Source organism: Aethalodelphis obliquidens, unplaced genomic scaffold (genome assembly GCF_003676395.1).
Source record: "Aethalodelphis obliquidens isolate GAN/ISIS:26980383/991018 unplaced genomic scaffold, ASM367639v1 scaffold83, whole genome shotgun sequence".
NCBI classification, from domain to species: domain Eukaryota; kingdom Metazoa; phylum Chordata; class Mammalia; order Artiodactyla; family Delphinidae; genus Aethalodelphis; species Aethalodelphis obliquidens.
In genome coordinates, this window is record NW_020838027.1 from 34,914 (window position 1) to 55,314 (window position 20,401).

The window sequence follows — 20,401 nt, forward strand, 5'->3', positions numbered from 1 at the left end:
AGTAGTCCCTGCTCACTGCAACTAGAGAAAGCCCACGTGCAACAACAAAGACCCAACGCAGCCAAAAATAAATAAATAAATTTATTTTTTAAAAATGAGATATTTAGGGCTTCCCTGGTGGCGCAGTGGTTGGGAGTCTGCCTGCCGATGCGGGGGACGCCGGTTCATGCCCCGGTCTGGGAAGATCCCACATGCCGCGGAGCAGCTGGGCCTGTGACCCATGGCCGCTGAGCCTGCGTGTCTGGAGCCTGTGCTCCGCAATGGGAGAGGCCCGTGTACTGAAAAAAAAAAAAAAAAAAAAAAAAAGATGAGATATTTAAAATCTATCAGACTGACAAAAATTAAAACTTACTAAGTAATTGGTGTTAATTGGAGTCAACTTGGCAGTGCCTACCACAGTTTTAGACACTCATGCCCTTTGATCCAGTACTTCCACCTCTCAGTACCTGCAGAATATTTACTCATGCACAAAAATACATCTAAAGGTGTTCATTCGCTCTGCATTTTAAATAGTGAAAAAATGGGAATGTCCTCAATATTTACCAATATGGGAATGGGAAAAATATAGTGTATCTATTTATGGGTTAAATGTAACAATTTAAAAGAATATTATCCATCTGTATGCAGACTTGGAAATTTTCCTAAGACATTATTAAGTGAAAAAAAAACAATGAGCAGAATAATTTGTACAGTAGAATTTATGATGTAAAAAGTATTTGTATCTGCTATATACACGTATGCAAATGCCTAGAAGGAGGCCTAGAGGGATATACACATTTTACTACTCTGAATAGTATGCCCTACAATTCCTATCCACTTGGAATCTCAGAATGTGTGAACTTATTTGGAAATAGAGTCTTTGCTGATGTAATCACACAAGTGAAAATGAGGTCACGCCAGATTAGGATTGGCCCTAAGTTGTGGCTGGTGTCCTTACACTAAAACACACAGGGAAGACGGCCACGGGAAGACAGAGGTAGAGACCAGAGTGACCCAGTGACACACAAGCAATGACAGGCAGGGCCGTACCACCAGCTGCCAGGAGAGAGGCCAGCCAGACTCTCCTTCACAGCCTCCGGAAGGAACCAGCCCTGTGGCACCTCGAGTTCAGACTTCTGGCATCCAGACTGTGAGAGAATAAAATTTCTCTTGTTGTTAGCCAAGCACTTTGTGATAATTTGTTACGGCAGTGCTGGGAAACGAATACACACCTGTTTAACAATGTTTACGTCTCAGGAAGAGGTTCTATCAATATATTTTACAGTGAGAATTTATTCTTGCATGGCTAATTTTTTGCCAAAAAAAGTAAAATAATAAACCACTCACATTTCACGTTGGAAGTTTTGGCCCCTGCCACTTACCAAGTATGAAACCTGGAGCAAGTTGTTAAACATGTGAAGGACTCAGTCATTTCATCTGTAAGACGGGGCTGTCCACATACTCACCTCCCAGGTTGGTACGGATTCTCCCGGGACCCCCCCTCACCGTCCATGTTCTTCCTCTAACGTGGTTCCAGAGACTGTGAACGCCCTTCCACCCACTCTGCCATCCTGTCTCTAATCCACGTCGCCAGCCCTGGCAAATCCATTTTACGAAAACACCACTAACTGTTCCTTTCCTTTTTGAACCCTTTCCAAAAAAAAAAGAAATTCCTCATTACTTATTAAATTAAACCCAAACTTCTGAGGGTAGATCAAGACCTTCTACATTCTGAGCCCCACTTCCCTTCCATCCAGGTGTGTGGATGACCCTTGGACCTTGAACCTTGCCCTTTCAAGCATGCCACTGGGTATGCTTCTCCCTGTAAACTAACTGTCCTCACTCTAAGCCCCATTTCAGCCTTCAGCCTTCTCCCATGGCCCCCAAACAGGAGAAATTTCACCTTCCTTTGAATTCCTGTAGCATTAACCCTTAGTATAACCCCCATTAAACTAAAAACTCCTTTTGAGAGAAAGAACTTTATTCATTATTGTGTCTGGCACACCATCTCATGGACAGTAGGTGATCAATACATATTTGCCAAATAAATGAATAACAATTACAAAGTACTTGAGTTTTATGTAATTGATACAGGTTCTAAAATTTTTTAAATTATAAACAGAAATGATATACAGTCAGTACCAACCAGTACAGTAACCTTAGCTGTAAAATATGGAAATAGTTCCCTACCACTGCCCCTTGCCACCTGACTGCCCCCTGCTACCAGTGCTGGCCTGGTTTCTACTCCCCTGGGAGCCCCTGGGCTCCACAATCTCCCAGCTGAAGGACCACCACCTTGTACAGCAGGAGTACTCCAGACCTGATGCAGCCATGGGGCCAGGGTCCACTGGTGGAAGTATCCACTCTGACTGATCCAAACCTGCACAGTGTCACTGTTAAGTATTTTGATAACCACCACTGATAATAAATAAAGTTTAATTAAACAATTTCAAAACAGTGCCTCTCCTCACTGCAGAATATCTTAAAAGAGTCTGCAGATCCAGGAACAGAAAAGGAAAATGATACTCTGTAGGTCTCTGAAGGTTTAGGGTACATCCATTAGGACTCAATCTTCATGTAAACCAGAAGATATGCAGTTTCCCGCCTAGGAAGAAAACAATTGCAACAGTGTCACAGAAATGAAACATTCATAGTTAATTAATACATTATTAATTCACGATAGGACACCCGTCAGAAAACTTTCCAGGTTATTGGATCAAGTCTTCATATCCATCACCTTAGAGGGGACAAAACTGGTGACCTGGGAAAATAATTATTATTAAGCTGCTAGTTAACGTCTCAATCAGGGGTTGACAAACTATGAGCCTGTGAGCCATATCCAACCCTGTTTTTGCAAATAAACATAACTGGAACAAACCCATGCTTATTCACCCACGTATCATCTGTGGCTGCTTTTGTGCTGCAGAGGCAGAGTTGAGGAGTTGCGACAGAGACTTTGTGTCCCAGAGGCTGAAACATTCACTCTCTGGCCTTTTACAGAGAAAGTCTGCCAAATTCTGATCTAAATAATGGGTTATCGGGACCTCCCTGGTGGTCCAGTAGTTAAGAATCCACCTTCCACACAGCGGTTAAGAATCCGCCTGCCAGTGCAGGGGACATGGGTTTGAGCCCTGGTCCGGGAAGATCCCACGTGCCACGGAGCAACTAAGCCCATGCACCACAACTACTGAGCCCGCGTGCCACAACTACTGAAGCCTGCGCGCCTAGAGCCCATGCTCCGAAACAAGATACGTCACCACGATGAGAAGTCCATGCACCGCAATGAAGAGTAGCCCCTGCTCGCCACAACTAGAGAAAGCCCATGGGCAGCAAGGAAGATCCAATGCAGCCAAAAATAAAAGTAATTAATTAAAAAAAAAATCCGCTTTCCAATGCAGGGGACATGGGATCGATCCCTGGTCAGATAACTAAGATCCCGCATGCCGCAGGGCAACTAAGCCTGCGCGCTGCAACTGCTGAGCCCGCATGCTCTGGAGCCTGCATGCCGCAACTAGAAAGAAGCCCGTGTGCTGCAATGAAAATCCCTCGTGCCACAACTAAGACCCCATGCAGCCAAATAAATATTTTTTTAAAAAATAATAATAATGGGGGATCACTGACAACCAAAAGGTGACAAAGAGTGGGCATCTAAGGAGATGCTTAGAAGAAAAGGAAGAGAAGACGAAAGGTACAAGGTGGAGGCGGGGAGGATTCCAAGCACGAATTTCACCTAATTCATTAGTTTCCAAGTGAAGGCCTACGTGTGCAGCTGGGGTCATCCTGCACATCATGCTTAGTGTACAATGTCATCTCTAAGCTTAGCAGGAAAAACTTACAAAGTCTCTGCTTTACCTTCACCCAGCTTTTTTCTCTCCAGCTTCCCCTCTGTAGTTATTGATTTTTAACAATTTAGTTATTGTTATTTACTACATGCAAGCCACTGTACCAGACAAAGAAGGAGGAAAAGAGTGATCCTTGCCTCCAAAAAGTTCATGGTTAATGTGAAAGAATGTTATGTAGGCGAACACTTACAGAGCAGTGGGATCCTTGCTGTAAAGGAGGTGAGCTCCAAATGCAGGGAAAGCATCTGAGAAGCTCCTACAAACCTGCCTGGATGCTGCTGGGAAGCCTTTACAGAGCAGGTGGGCACGAGCAGAAGTACTGAAGCATGAGAGGGGGGTTGCCGCAGTGACAAATTAGGAAAAGGCAGTACAGGCCGGGAACAGCCCACGCAAAGCCACGCACAGCGTGATGTTTGGGAGCCACTTATACTTCAGTACTGTTGGAGTCTAAACTGCAGGAAGAGCAGTGTGGTGGGTGGTACTGAAAGATGAGGCTGAGCAGTATTCACCAGAGGGCCATCCAAAGGCGAGTGGCAGCTGAGTCCGTGAGTGTTTCATAGAGTAGCTAGCACCCTATGCTGCTCAGGGTGTGTGAGCGCGTTGGGACCCCACCACCCCAGTGCTCTCTCACCAGCGGTAGCTGTGATCTCCATAGGTACACTGGACATCTTCCCAGGACACCTGGAAGCACACAGACAGACAAGGTGAAGCGGCCCTCCCTCACTCACCCAGACAAACCCACCCCCGTTACGCCCATGACCTGGATCACCTAGTGACAGGTGCCATGGGTATGAAGTTTCTTTAGTACACTGTCCCTCTGTTTAAACTTGGTGTTGATGAGCCAGGACTTTCTAACTCTTTCTGACTCTTCTTGCTTTCAGTAAGCTTCCCCCAGAGCACGAGGCTACAGGGCACTGAGCCTAGAATCCCAAAAACCTAGACACTGAGCTAAGTGGAGTAGCAGAACGCTGTAAACCAGACAGGGACTCCATGCAGAAAAGGGCTTCAAAGCCCACGAAAGGCCACACACACAGAGAACAGGACCACAGCGTGTCTGGGCCTTGAGGGCCCATCTAGTCCTGGCTCAGAACTTATTAGAGGTGCAGAATCCAGGGCAAGAGGCAATTCTGGAAGATGTTTCTCACCCAGCAAACGTTGGAGTCGTTGAAGCAGAACCATTTTCCATTCACAGAACTCCGGACATAAGCACAGTAGTGACCGAAGTCAGCCTTCCCCACATGGGCAATCACAGCGAAGAGTTCATACTGTCCCCCACGCTGAAGGACACAAGGACAAAGAGAGCCCCATCATCCCTCCTCTTCTGACCCTCGTCTAGGAGGAGGAAACTACTTCATCGTGCCTTTGCTCATTCAGTGCCTTTCTCTGCCAGGCACTGGTGCTTCCAGGGCACTAGAAAACCGTCTTTGACCTCAAGACTCACAGCTAATTATGCCAGAGCTGTAATCCCATGTTTTATACCAGATGCATTTGGAGGTAAATTTGGGAAGAACCACTTTTTGCCCCAAAAAGGAGAAGGAATGACCTGCTGAGGAAAGCTCCCAGAGAAGACGTGCTTGAGCTGATCCTGAAGGGTCATCATGGCACACGCGTGATGGAGTATGGACCAGGAACTGTGGCGGCCCGGTGGGAACAGAACAGTACACCCGGAAATGCAGCTGGGGGTGCTGGGAGCCATGGGATTAACGTCCACAAAGGCCAAGTCAGGAATCAGAACTTTATCCCGAGCAGCGGGAGCCGTCGGAAGGCTTTACGCAGGGGAGCAACATCATCGGATTTGTGTTTGAGAAACACTGAAATAACGTGGTGTGAAAAACGGACTGAGAGTTCAAGTGAGGCAGAGCCAACGGGACAAGTTAGGGAACCACGATGGCATGAGGAAGAAGTGTTGAGAGCCCAGCCATTACCCCCGGGAGCAGCCAGTAAATGATAATAAGCATTATTAACACAGCAATTACTAGCTGACTGCCAGCACCTGGCCAAGTCTTCCCATGCATTGTTCCATCTAACATCCACAGCAAACCTGTAAACTGGGTGCCAGCATAAGTCCTACTTTGCAGACGTGGAATCTGAGCTCAGGGAGCAGAGTAATTTACTCAAGGATCAGAGCTCATAAAGAGAAGAGGCGGGAGTTTAACCCAGGCCTGCCCGGCTTCGAAGCCCAAGCTCTCGACCCCTATACTGAGGAAGTGAGGGTGAACGTAGAGACGAGGGGACAGATTTGTGCGAAGTTAAGGAAAAATAATAAGTTCCTTTGCAACTGATGGATATGGTGGTGGGGGAGCAAGTAGGGGGCACTACAAGGATGAACCCCAGATTTTTGGCTTGGAAATTAGGAAGACGCTGCTGCTATAAGGTCACACATGGAACAGAGGTGTCTGGGGATGAAGACAGTGCATTTGGGGACCGTGTGACAGCACTGAGTAGGAGGTGGACACACTGTTTGGAGGTCAAGAGTGAGACCTGAGCAGGAGACAGGGACTGGAAGTCTTCAGTTTGAGGTGATTGAAACCATGAGAATTAATGAGATGACATTCAAAAAATGGGAAGAAAAAGGAATGGAATTAAAACTAAATACCAATAAAAATGGGCAGGAAAGGATCCAGCAATGGAGAAAGAAACCCCAGGAGAGAGGCCTAGAGTAGGCAGACTTTGAAGGAGAATAGGATCAATAACAGAATATCACAAAAAGATCAAGTAAGGGAAAGACCAAAAAGTATTCACTAGGTTTGGCAGTAAGTCTTTCTACTCCCTCAAATCTTAGCAAGTCAAGATGAGAGAATTCTCTGTGAAAAGACAACAGTGGCAAGAGAGAGAGTTTTCACTGATTGTGAGCAAGATCTCCACATGAGTTGGGAAAATTGTACTTGTTTTCTCAACACAGTCAAATAATATCTCTAACCTGACACTTTGAAACAAGATCGTGAAGGGGACAGGATGAGGGTAGGACAAACGAAGCTTAGTCCCCCAAAAGGGAGGGCTAAAATCATTCTCTATTCTCACGTGGGGATGTTACACTGGATTTTTTTTTTACATCTTTATTGCAGTATAATTGCTTTACAATGGTGTGTTAGTTGCTGCTGTATAACAAAGTGAATCAGCTATACGTATACATATATCCTCATATCCCCTCCCTCTTGCATCTCCCTCCCACCTTCCCTATCCCACCCCTCTAGGTGGTCACAAAGCACCAACCTGATCTCCCTGTGCTATGCGGCTGCTTCCCACTAGCTATCTATTTTACATTTGGTAGTGTGTATATGTCAGTGCCACTCTCTCACTTCGTCCCAGCTTACTCTTCCCCCTCCCCGTGTCCTCAAGTCCATTCTCTACGTCTGACTCTTTATTCCTGTCCTGACCCTAGGTTCATCAGCACCTTATTTTTTTTTTTTAGATTCCATATATATGTGTCAGCATACGATATTTGTTTTTCTCTTTCTGACTTACTTCACTCTGTATGACAAGACTCTAGGTCCATCCACCTCACTACAAATAACTCAATTTCATTTCTTTTTATGGCTGAGTAATATTCCATTGTATACATGTGCCCCATCTTCTTTATCCATTCATCTGTCAATGGACACTTAGCTTGCTTCCATGTCCTGGCTATTGTAAATAGTGCTGCAGTGAACATTGTGGTACATGACTCTTTTTGAATTATGGTTTTCTCAGGCTATCTGCCCAGTAGTGGGATTTCCGGGTCATATGGTAGTTCTATTTTTAGCTTTTTAAGGAACCTCCATACAGTTCTCCATAGTGGCTGTATCAATTTACATTCCCAACAGTGCAAGAGGGTTCCCTTTTCTCCATACCCTCTCCAGCATTTGTTGTTTGTAGATTTTTTGATGATGGTCATTCTGACTGGTGTGAGGTGATACCTCATTGTGGTTTTGATTTTCATTTCTCTAATGATTAGTGATGTTGAGCATCCTTTCATGTGTTTGTTGGCCATCTGTATGTCTTCTTTGGAGAAATGTCTATTTAGGTCTTCTGCACATTTTTGGATTGGGTTGTTGGTTTTTTTTGATATTGAGCTGCATGAGCTGCTTGTATATTTTAGAGATTAATCCTTTGTCAGTTGCTTCATTTACAAATATTTTCTCCCATTCTGAGGGTTGTCTTTTTGTCTTGTTTATGGGTTCCTTTGCTGTGCAAAAAGTGCGGGGCAATCTCTGGATCTGACTCTCAGTTCACGAGAAATACCAGGGCTAGAGGAGTATGTCAAATAAGACCTGCCAGCCAATTCTGGATATACACTTAAAAAAACCTTCAAGCAAATAAATTTCAAAGAAAAGAAAAGGAGGGGACGCATCAAAGAAACTTAACCTGAAGAAGAAAGAAAGGCAAGGGGGAGGGAGGGAGGAAACAAAGGTAAGCAAATACAAGTGTAGATTTTATTTGGCTCTAGATTCAAACGAAGCAAACAACTTACAGGACAGTCAGGGAAATGCAAATATTTACCGGCTATTAGAGGATATTAAAGAATCATAAGATGGACTTGGTCTTGTTTAGAAAAAGAGTGCTTATTCTTTAGAGAGACATAATGAAATGCTTACAAATGACATGTATGGTGCCTGGGATTTGCGTCAAAATCATCCAGTAGAGGTTTGGAGAAAGAAGAGGATGGGGTGTAGGTGAAGCAAGAGTGGCCATGAGTTAGGTAACTGTTTAAGCCGTTGGTGGATGTGGAGATTCATTCTATAATTCCTCACAAGTCTTTTCAAGAGGAAAAAAAAATTTAAGATATATTTCATTAGGTAGGCTGTGCAAGTGGAAATAAGGAAACTAGAAGGAAAGAAACTGAGAATCCTATGAAACGTACATGCCCTGAACAGGGAAGGAGCCACTATAACACGCTGTCAGGCCTCAATTTTTAAAAAAACATGGTTCTAGAGCATGGATAGTAAACCGCCCAGGGGTGGAACAAAACAGAAAGTCCACAAATGGACTCACATATGTATGGGAATAAATGTAGCATTTTAAACCTATGGAGAAAAGACATTTATGTCACTTTTTTCTCAGAATTTCCCAACAATTCATTAGCTCAAGACAATTGAATCCAACTTGACTCTGAATCAATTTGGCCCAACGTGCTGGCTGCTTTCTTATTATCCCCAAGGTAAGCATAAGCTGCCGGAAGTAGAACGTTAGGCTGGGGCTCTATTTAGAACCCAGGGTGCTGTGGTTACCTGTGGCTACGTAAGCACTGCACATCCTATTTAAAAGGAAGGTTCTGACTTATGGGTTCCTTCCCTCATTGCTGTGAGGTAGATGAGTACAAATCCAATCATCAGAAATAAAGTCTTTTGAATCTTAAAAGAAATGCAACGGCCAACAGCAAATGTTGGTGGCAACGTGAGGCTGACAGCCCATCGCTGTTATTCGAGAGACTCGGGTTCCCATCACTAAACTCCTTTTTTGAAAAACAAGTGTTTCTCGAGTGTATGAATATGTTTCTATGAATCATACCAAGCCGTTGGTGAGCGTCCCTCCCTCTGTGTCCCGAGCTCGGCCACCGGAGAAGAGAAGGATGCTCAAAATGCATCTCTGGTGATCTTGATGCCAATCATCTCAGGGGAGGGAAGACAAAGGACGGGGTGTCTTACGTGGGGGGTGGAAGGGACACGAGGGGCCTTCACCTGCTCCTCAGCAGCGCAGGGCTCTCCCTCCATCTCAAGGAGCTTATTTAGATCCAAGTTCTGGGGGAAACACAGTGAGTGGCAGATTTTTTCTGTCCGCAGATTTTTGCTGGAGAAACGCATGAGGTGGATGGTCAATGTCTGGGGCAGGTGGGTCAGTGTCAAGACCTGGAAAAAGCAAAGTCACCATGGAGACGAGTCCCAGGCACTTGAAACAGGTCGATTCCGAGAAACACCAGGGCCGACGGTATGTTCTTCTTCCAGAAAAGAAGGGAGCGGAATGGAATCACACGGTAAGGGCCCCGCCTGCTGGATCTGCTGGGCCTCCCACGGAAGGCTCAAGAAGCCCAGGGCTCCGCCCAGGAACCCAGGGGAACTACGGGGTCTGCTCCCCTCCCAGGGGAGTCTGGCCCTGAGGGGAAAACAGCACCTGCTCTTGTGCCTTCCCCCCTCCGTCTCAGTGATGGGGTCCGAGGAGCGTGCCCACAGCCCTGGAAGTCACAAGGCCCAGGATCCCCAGCCTGAAGGGATTCCCTCCCTCAGTGGGAGGCCCCCAAGGGGAACCCCAGACGGGCCAGAAGCACCCGGTTTGGGAGCAAGTACCTGCTTCCAGCAGGTCTTCTTCTCACAGTTCCCACAGAAGCACATGTCCTCGCTGGACAGCTCCCTGGGCTGGAAGAAACAGCGGAGGGCGTCCTCCTGTCCCAGGGGAGCAAGGGAAAGGCAAGGTTATTACCTTCTGGGTACAACCCCTCACCCTGCCGATGAGCTTAAGCTTCTCTCCTCATTTTCCCCAGGTCCCCTAACATCCAGCCCAGCGTGGTACATGTGCCAGGGTCTCAGGAAAGACCTACGTTTTGGAGGAAGCAGTGAGGATAAGGGGCTATAGGAGGAGAAACGTTTTTTCCCCGCAAATGAAAGGAGAACTTAGCCAGTGCCATGCAAAGGAAGCGGAAATGATTTTTTAAAAGCCAAGGGTGGATTAAAGAAGGAAGGGGGCACCAGAAGCTCTGGGCTGTGTGGGAACAGAAAACTCCCCACAAGGACCCCTCACCAGTGTTTTCAGGGGCTTTGAATCCATGTCGAAAAGAGAGACGGGGAGGGTCAGCATGCTGCTGCTTCTGTCACTCTCCATGGTACATCCAAGGCAAACGAGGGACTCCCTCACGCGAATGGCATAGAGGGCCTGCAGCCTCGCTACCTGCAAAAGGGAGGGGGAGGAGGATGAAGGTGCAGAGAAAGCCGCGAGTAAGCAGGTCTGGCCAAGCTCCAGCGCTGGAGCCACCGCACACAGCTCCGGAAGGGCAGCCGCTCTCCGCTCGCTCACAAAGGCGTAGAGAAATCACAGCAACTGCACTATGCAATCGTGATAAGCATTTTACATGCATTTCCCCTTTCAGTCCTCTCTACACGTCACACGGACAGCATCCTCACCTTCTGAGCTCTCTCGTTCTAGGACTTACCAAGTCCACATCTGTGATTTGGTCTTTAATCAGGTTCCAGACTGTGAGGTAGAGCTGGGCAGCATCATGCTGGACAAACACTGGCCAAAGAGAAAAGTAACGCCCAGGGTGAGGACCCAGGGACACCTGTCCTGCCCTCCTGCCCCAGCTACCTAGATGCATGCGAACACTCGTCATGTTGCCTTTCCCCGCTTTCAGGCTAAGTTTCCACAGGATGTTCGGTCATAAAAATGAAAGATAAGCTTGGTATTGATTTTGAGAACTCCTTTTAAAACTCAAAGTCCAGCCCCACTGCATCACACAAGTCTTCTGTCCTCTGAGTTGCCACCCACCCCTGCTGGCCTCCGCTGGGGAACCCAGCTACACAAAACCAATAGTCAGTGGTGGATTCTCTCCTATGTCCCTGCCAAGCCTCCAACTGGACTCCTGTGGCCACTGACTTCTCTATGCCTCTCCATATTTTCTTTATTCACTCCCCTTAAAATTGAGCAGTTTCCCAACACTAATACCTGACCCAGGTCTTCCCCAAAGGTGTACGGGAGAACAAGAAGGGAAATAACCTTCTCAGTGATGGAAGGTGCTAGCGGAGAGGAAGCAGGAATAAGCCATGAATCCTACACACGTGAACATCAGGCTACAAGCGGTGCACAGGGGTGAATGAATCCATGTTCCCGAGTTGCAAAGACGTTGCAAGAAAAGGTATTAAATATTCATATCTACTACCTCAACACCATTTCCTCCATGATACTTATCACAATCTGTACTTAATGTTTTGGGGTTGTATTTTGTTTTGGCCTGTGTCTCTCCTCTAAACTGTCAGCTCCATGGAGGCAAATACTCTGTCAGTCTAATTCCCTTACCAGCTCAGTAACTGGCACATAATAGGTGAACATTACATATTAGTTGAATGGTTAATTAATCCACATTCCAAGCTAATAATCCCAAACTGTAGACAAGCAGCCTGGTAGCAGGCTGCACTGATGCAGTCTCCAGGGAATTATTTTCAGAAGGCTGTCCACCACACAGGACATAAAGGGAGTCGCGTCAGCTTGCCACGTAGAGCCACCTTGCCACACCTGACCATCCCAGAGCCAGAAGTCCCAATTCATCTAAGAAATACAGGGATGCTTGCCCAACCCATAACTTCCTTCACACCTGCTACGTGCAAGGCATTGCAGAGGCCAGAGAAATTTCCTATCCCCAAGAAACCTATAGTCTAGTGGGAGGCAAGTATCCATGTACTCACAATTCAAAGAAGAATTTAGGGCCTTCCCTGGTGGCGCGGTGGTTAAGAATCCACCTGCCAATGCAGGGAACACGGGTTCGAGCCCTGGTCCAGGAAGATCCCACATGCCGTGGAGCAACTAAACACGTGTGCCACAACTACTGAGCCCACGTGCCACAACTACTGAAGCCCGCATGCCTAGAGCCCGTGCTCCGCAACAAGAGAAGCCACCGCAATGAGAAGCCCGCGCACCACAAGCAAGAGTAGCCCCCGCTCAGGGCAACTAGAGAAAGCCCGCACACAGGAACGAAGACCCAACTCAGCCAAAAAAAAAAAAAATTAATAAATAAATTTATTTTAAAAAAAAAAAAGAAGAAGAATGAGAAAAATTCCCCAGGTGTACAAACTGCTATGGAAAGCTAAAGAAAGGTGACATACAACTAGGACAGTGGAGTGCAGGTCTCTGTAAAAGCAGGATGCCTGCTTTCACCACTTCTATTCAACACAGTACTGGAAGTTCTAGCCAGAGCAATTAGATAAGAAAAGAAATAAAATGCATCCAAATTGGAAAGGAAGAAGTAAAATTACCGCTGTCTGCAGATGATATAATCTCATATGTTAAAAGACTCCACAAAACAAAGCTTTTAGATCTAATAAATGAAATTTAAAACATGATACAAAGTCAACACACAAAAGTCAATTGTATTTCTATACATACATGAACAATAAACAATTTGAAAATGAAATAACACAAACAAATCCATCTATAATAGCTTCAAAAACAATAAAGTACTTAGGAATTAACTTAACCAAATTGGTAAAAGACTTGTATTATGAAAACTACAAAACACTGCTGAAAGAAACTAAAGAAGTCATAAATAAATGGAAACACATTCCATGGACTAGAATATTTAATATTATTTAAAAGTCAATACTACCCAAAGCAATCTACATATTCAATGCAATTCCTAACAAACTCCCAATAAGATATTTGCTGAAATAGAAAAACTCATCATAAAATTCATATAGAATCTTAAGGGACCCCAAAATGCCAAAACAATTCTGAAAAAGAAAAACAAACTAGAGGACTCACCCTTTCTCATTTCAAAACTTACTACACAGCTATAGTAAGCAAAACAGTGTGGTACTGGCATAAGGACAGACATACAGATTGATGCAATAGAATAGAGTCCAGAAATGAATCCTCACATGTATGGTCCAATAATTTTTGACAAGGGAGCCAAGAGTATACACTCGGGAAAGGATAGTCTCTTCAACAAATGATGCTGGGGAAACTGGATATCCACATGCAAAGAAATGAAGTTGAACGCTTCTAACTGCATATACAAAAATTAATTCGAAACAGATCAAGGACCTAAATGTAAGACCCTAAACAATAAAATGCTTAGAAGACCACATAGGACAAAAGCACACGACCTTGGATTTGGCCATGACTTCTTGGATGTGACACCAAAGGCACAGGTAACAAAAGAAAACATAGAAAACTTCAACTTCATGAAAATTTTTTAAATGTATGCATCAAAAGACAGTATCCCCAGAGTAAAAAGGCACCCCACAGAATGAGAGAATATATTTGCAAAGCATATATCTGATAAGGGATTGACATCCAGAATACATAGAACTTTTAAACTCAACAACAAAAATAACCCAATTCAAAAATGGGCAAAGAACTGGAATAGATATTTTTCCAAAGAAGACATTCAAATGGCAGTAAGCACATGAAAAGATGCCCAGCATCACTAATCATTAGGGAAATACAAATCAAAACTACAATGAAGGGCTTCCCTGGTGGCGCAGTGGTTGAGAGTCCGCCTGCCGACGCAGGGGACATGGGTTCGTGCCCCGATCCGGGAAGATCCCACATGCCGCGGAGCGGCTGGTCCCGTGAGCCATGGCCGCTGAGCCTGCACGTCCGGAGCCTGTGCTCCGCAACGGGAGAGGCCACAACAGTGAGAGGCCCGCGTACCACAAAAAAAAAAAAAAAGAAAAGAAAACTACAATGAAATACTACCTCACAGCCCTTGCAGCTACTTCAGACCCCCTGCAGCTCTCTCCAAGGATGGCACAGTAATCGAGGTCGTGGACCCCAGCAGCCTGAGCCAATGAGATATGACACCCACCCAGAACCAGAGCCACCACAAGCCTCACACCACTACACCTGGATCACAGCACACCCCAGCTGCAGGTGAAGGTCCTTCTTAGCAAAGTCCCTACACAAGTCTACAGGGATCATGGACAATCAGGGAAACATGATACCACCAAAAGAAAACAGTAAACTTCCAGTAACTGAAACCAAAGAAATGGAGATACCAAATTGTCTGAAAAATAATTCTAAATAATTGTTCTAAAGATGCTCGGAGAGCTACCAGAGAACACAGATTAACAATTTAAATAAATCAGGAAAACAATACAAGAAAAACAGAAGTTCAACGAAGAGATAGAGAACATAAAAAAGAACCAAAGGGCAATTTTGGAGCTAAAGAATATTGAACTGAAAAATTCAACAGAGAGCTTCAAAAGCAGACTGGACCAAGCAAAAGGAATCAGTGAACTAGAAGGCAGGTCATTTGAAACTGTCCAGTCAAAGGAGCAAAAAGACTGAGAAGGATTGAAGAAAGTCTATGGGACTCCATTAAGAGAAACAACCTACACTTTAATGGAGTCCCAGAAGAAGAGAGGGGAAAGGGGGCCGAAAACTCATCTAAAGAAATAGTGGCTGCAACTTCCCAAATCTGGGAAGAGATTTAGACATTGAAGTTCATGAAGCTCACTGGTCCCCAAACATACTCCCTTTGAACAGATGTTCTCCAAGACACATCATAATACTGTCAAAAATACTGTCGAAAATCAAAGACAAAGAGAGATCTTAAAAGCAAGAGACAGGAAGTTTACCACCTACAAGGGAACCCTCATAAGACTATCAGCACATTTCTCAGCACAAACCTTACAGACCATGGGAAGGTGGGATGATAGGGCAAGTGATGAAAGGGAAAACTGCTGATAAAGAAAACTGTACCCAGCAACACTGTCCTTCAGAAATGAAGGAGAGACAAAGGCTTTCCCAGGCAAAGAAACACTGAGAGCTCATCACCACTAGACCTGCCTTACAAGGACAGCTGAGAGGAGTTCGTCAAGCTGAAATGAAAGGATGCTTGTTGTAACAAGGAAAGAGACTGAATCAATTCAGTGGGAAAAGAGTAGTATTTTCAACAAATGGTGCTGGAACGATTGGATGCCCACATGCAGGAGAATGAAGTTGGACTCCTATCTCACACTATTCACAAAATTTAGCTCTAAGTGAAACATGGATCTAATGTAAGAGCTAAAAGTATAAAACCTAGAAGAAAACGAAGGAGAATGACTGCTAATGGGTATGGGGTTTCTTTGGGGGGTGATGAAAATTTGCTAAATTTAGATTGTGGTGATAATTGCACAACTCTGTGAAATACTAAAAACCTCTGAATTGTACATTTTTAATTGACTGAATTTTACAGTATGTGATGTATATTTCATTAAGGCTGTTAAAAAAAAAACTAAGCTATTTAAGAGTTTCCTTTTGTAGAACACAGTTTCTCCTTATGAATCCTTTATTCTGTTTCCCTAGAATCCTTTGCCTGCAGTTGAATCAGCTTTGAGGAGACTCTTAGGCTTACTTACTCCACCAGGAGGCAGAAAAGGGGTGAGTGTGGAAGTAATACATGCATAGATAACATCAGTGCTGCACCTGGAAGATGGGGGTTCCTTAAGATATCTCGCATCCACACACGTGCCTCCGACACAAGGGTTTCCTTCCTGTTCACTCACTGAGCCTCAGTCCCCCTCCTCTCCTCTCCTCTCCTCTGCTGCCCCCTCCCGCGTCCCCTCCCCCTCGCACTCCCCTCCCTCTTAGAGCACCACGCCAGGATCCTGAGCTCCTGGAGGAGGACCGCCTTACGTGGTACACTGTACATCTGGAGACAGTAGGCCAGCCCCATGGGTCGCACCGCTTTCTCCCGGCTGTCCTGCATCTTCTCCAGCAGCAAGAGCAGCTGGAAAGGGACACTTCTCCTCTGCTCCGCAGCTCCCCTTGGCACTGTCATCCTGCCGAGTGAGAACAGCCACGAACCTCCCTGTCCCCACAGTTCCCAGTGCTGGGGGCACACCACAATCACATGGGAGAACTTTCAAAAATCTCACGTCCAGGCCACTCTGCAGACTAACTACATCAGAATTTCTGGGGGTGGGCCCAGTTACCAGGATTTTTAAGTTTCCTAGATGATTTAGACATATAGACAAGGTTGAAGAGCTACCGTGTTAGCAAATCAGCTATAGGGGAGTATCCTCTCAAGAGGGGAATCAGCACAGCTGCGGCCTCACCCCTCTCCCCACCCTGCATGGCAGTCACACCAAAACGAACGGCAGGTGCAGTAGGTCCTGCACCTACAGCAAAATGGCCAGCCTGAAGTTCTCCAAAGGCCAAAAGCAAGTATGACCTAGGCCCTGGGAAGGACACATAAAGGAATGGCAGTGTATCTTGGCAATGGTTTGTTTAATCACTGGCATCTCTCAACTGCCCATGCCCATGGAAGGGGAAAAGGAGAAAGCAAAAGGCAGAAAAAAATGAGTGATAAAGTTTATGTATGTGAACATATACATATGGGCGTGGTGCTTGCGTTCCCAAGGAAATTTGCCTGTCAGTCCTGGCGGAGTCTCAGCATGTCTCTGCAGAACAGGTTGAGAAGAAAGAAGGGTTCTCGGGCTTCCCTGGTGGCACAGTGGTTAAGAATCCGCCTGCCAACGCAGGGGACACAGGTTCGAGCCCTGGCCGGGAAGATCCCACATGCCGCGGAGCAGCTAAGCCTGTGCACCACAACAACTGAGCCTGTGCTCTGAAGCCCGCAAGCCACAACTACTGACCCTGCACACCACAATTACTGAAGCCTGTGCGCCTAGAGCCCGTGCTCCGCAACAAGAGAAGCCACTGCAACGAGAAGCCCGCGCACCGCAACAAAGAGTAGCTCCCGCTCGCCGCAACTAGAGAAAGCCCGCGCACAGCAACGAAGACCCAGCGCAGCCAAAAATAAATAAAAATAAAATAAAATAAATGTTTAATCATTTTTTAAAAAAAAGAAAGAAGGGTTCTCAGGATGTGTATACTGTGTGAGTGTGGATGTGTTTCACTTGAGAAAAATCAATAGACTCATAGACCTGCCCGTTGATTAGACACTGGCAGGGTCCCCACTTCCTTTTAACCAAGTCAGTGGCTGCCAATCTGGCTACACTTTAGAATCACCTGGGGAATCTTCCGAAAAGTACGAATGCTTGGGCCTCACCCTAGACACCCACCTAGGCCCCAAGTGGAACCAAATATCTGGGGATGGGATCAGCATTTACATTTTTTAAAAATCATCTTAGATGATTATAGTATATCGTCTAGATTGTGCAGAGCAAGATCTTTTCTCTGTTAGCTTTTGGAAGTAGACTTCTAAAAGTCCAAACCACTGTGAATAACTGAATAACTGAAAACATAAAATAATATACACATTTATCTGCCTGAACAATTGCCTTACCTCTTCAGTATCTTGGTGAATTCCACGTTCATAACGAACACCTGGATCAGGGAGTTAAGGCAGCAGGTCTGCCCAATGTTGTGTAAACCGACCGGGCCTATGAAGAGCAGAGGGAAGATACTGAGGGAAGCCCTGCCACAGAATTCAAAAAACACCAAACACTCCTCCAGACCCTCCTAAGGACATGAAACACTATAAGGTACTCCCAGAGGCACAAAGAATTCACTAAGGAGCTTGGAAACAAATTGGAAAGGAGAGAGAAACACGACCCTCTGCAAAGTGAATAGCAGCAGAAGTTTTAACAGTCCGTTAGGAAAAGAGAGGCCACAAGGAGGTGTATCACTCGTTGTCAAACTTATAACCCAAGCAACAGTAAGAGCAAAGGAAGAGAAACCTTACAGACAGTGCACTGGGGAGAACTAGGGGCCCTGCCCACCCAAGCTGTCCCTACAGAGCTGGCTCACAGTGGGCATCTATGGGCTCAGGGGCGAGAGTCATCTCCCAGGCAATCTACTCTGGGCCCCAGGGGTAAGGCCCCTGCCCAGGCCCTACCAGGTGGTGGAAGGGAATCAGAAGAAAGCTCTGGGGGAGATCCACCTCATCTAAACTCACCTTGAGAGGCTGGAAACCACAAGGAACTTATGAGGAGGTGACAAAACCAAAAGGTAGTATTTCTCTGACCCACTAGCAACCAACCTCCCCTTTCCCACCCAACCTTGGGCTCCGCAGACCCCACAAGGTGTGTAATTTAAGAGGGAGGGAGTCCACTAATCTCAGAGCTCCCGGGGAAAGGGCTCTGGTGTACGAGCTGGGGCAGTAAGAACGTAAGAATCCATGGTCAGCAGGAACCCGATCAGCAGAAGCACCTTGTCACCAGACACACTAGCACCCAGGGGAAGGCTGGGGGCCACGACATGCCAAGCACAGGATTAAAGCAGCTTCCACAACAACCTCATTATTCTTCCCAACAATCCTATGGGCTCAGGAGCATAATCATCCCCATTTCACAGAGGCAGAAGTGGAGGCACAAAGAGCAGCAATCATCAACCACAGAACTCTACGGCCCAGCGGACGAGCAAAGCGTTTCTGCGCAGTCAACAGAGAAGACTGGGGTTCTCGGCCCATTGGGAGCCCGGGCTCAGGGCTCCCTGTGTCTCTTCCCATTGCTGCTCCCGTCCTTCTCCTAATGGGCTTTGCTGAGAAACGCTGAGACAGCCAAGACCGGCCTAGGGACCCGGAACCATACCCATCGGCAGTCACTCCAAGACCCCCGGACGGCAGCTGCAGGGCGTCTTCAGGACGGCGCGACCTCACTTCCAGGAAGAGCTCTCATGAGCCGGCCTTGGCCGGACCTCTGTGAAAACACACCGCAGAGGAAAGGATGAGAGAAGGGGAAGCATATCCATGTGATCAGTTCTGATCCCCAAGAGCCAGGCTTGGGGGGAGATCAGTGTCTGGGGAGACTGGCCTGCCAAGCTCTAGGGCGAGAAACGACAACTCGGTGAGACTCCGTCCCCTTGGTCCCTCATTCCCACTGTGTCCTCATTGGGACCCACGGCCCCAGCCTCTGCCCTGGGCCCTCTGTTCTGGCAAATGGTTCGACATCCACCAAGGGGTCCAGACCAAGACACCTGGGTCTCGCTGTTCCTCACTCCCAGGCCCTCCACTGCCTGAAGGCTGCTCAAAGCCCTCTCCTTGCTGCCCACGCGCTGGCCCCAAGGAAGCCCGTCCTGGCTCCTGGGGAAGGGGCTGCTGTGAACACCCACGCGTGTTGTACACAGGGCCGTTCAAGTAACTGGGGCTGGGAACAGCTATGTCTGCCTGTAGCGGGAGGTGGGGACCACTCACACTCCGGCGGAACAGGAGCCCTTCCCCAGGCCACCGGGTGTTGGTGGTCGACGGCCCCCAGCTGAGGCCCCCTCCAGAATTCACCCCAGTGAAGAAAGCTGGCCCGGTTCCTAGCCAGAGTCTGGGCGATGAGGGGGCCTAAGGGCCTTACCACCTGCCTGAAGGGTCACCCAGCCCCCGAGCTCCCCTTGGCATTGGCTGAAGCCTCTGTCACAAATTTTGCGAGTTCAAGTCCTCCGTTTGCCCACCTTGCTGTGCTCACCCTCTGGGTGTCGTTCCCAAGGGTGCTCCCCAGCAGACCTTCCCCACACACAGCTCAGCTGGGACTACACCGTCAAAGGGGGGCAAATCAATGGCAGGGCCTTGAGTCTATTGACCTTTCTCAGACAAAACCCACACACACAGGGTATAGAGACTTCTCAACGGGCTCCACCAAGAAATGCCGAGACTCAGCCAGGACTGGCTGGCGAATGTCCTTGGGAACCCAAACACCACGCCCATATGTATATATTCACATACATAAACTTTCTGACACATTCTTTTCTGCCCTGGGCTTTCTCCTTTTTCCCTTGCATGGGCACAAGCAATTGAAAGAGGCCTGTAATCGAATATCCTTGTTATAATGTGAAATGGAAAAAGCAGTGTATTTTCAACCATGTCACAGTGATGCCTGATACAGCAACAGAACATTGCAGAATATTCTGGCTGTCTTCAATTTTTTGCAGTTATAAAAAAAACTGCAGTGAACATTTTTAGGTATAAAACCTTTTTCTACCTATGTGATTTTTCCTCAGGCAAACCAAAGGTCATAGACACA

At 46.6% G+C, this 20,401-nt stretch overlaps 1 protein-coding gene across 2 annotated transcripts; it reads right to left on the reverse strand.

Annotated features, from left to right (window-relative positions):
• Positions 1-306: 306 nt before the first annotated feature.
• USP18 (ubiquitin specific peptidase 18) lies at positions 307-19,092 on the reverse strand. Of its 2 annotated transcripts, XM_027093173.1 has the most exons (10): positions 18,983-19,092; positions 17,737-17,833; positions 16,122-16,267; positions 10,942-11,021; positions 10,533-10,679; positions 10,082-10,177; positions 9,479-9,646; positions 4,967-5,098; positions 4,453-4,502; positions 307-2,584 (listed from the first exon to the last, which is right to left on the reverse strand). In XM_027093173.1, the coding sequence occupies exons 1-10, from the start codon at positions 18,984-18,986 to the stop codon at positions 2,539-2,541; spliced, it is 966 nt and encodes a 321-aa protein (XP_026948974.1). In that variant the 5' UTR covers positions 18,987-19,092; the 3' UTR covers positions 307-2,538. The 2 variants fall into 2 exon arrangements, with proteins under 2 accessions (XP_026948974.1, XP_026948975.1); XM_027093174.1 differs by lacking the exons at positions 4,453-4,502; positions 4,967-5,098.
• Between the last annotated feature and the right edge of the window lie 1,309 nt (positions 19,093-20,401).

What these genes read in the sequence shown, in the direction of transcription:
- USP18 (XM_027093173.1), bottom strand. An exon ending in AGAAGACCTGCTGGAAGCAG is followed by an intron (nt 9,647 to 10,081) that starts GTACTTGCTCCC and finishes TGCTTTTTCCAG; the next exon opens with GTCTTGACACTGACCCACCT. An exon ending in GGAGATCACAGCTACCGCTG is followed by an intron (nt 2,585 to 4,452) that starts GTGAGAGAGCAC and finishes TTTTCTTCCTAG; the next exon opens with GCGGGAAACTGCATATCTTC.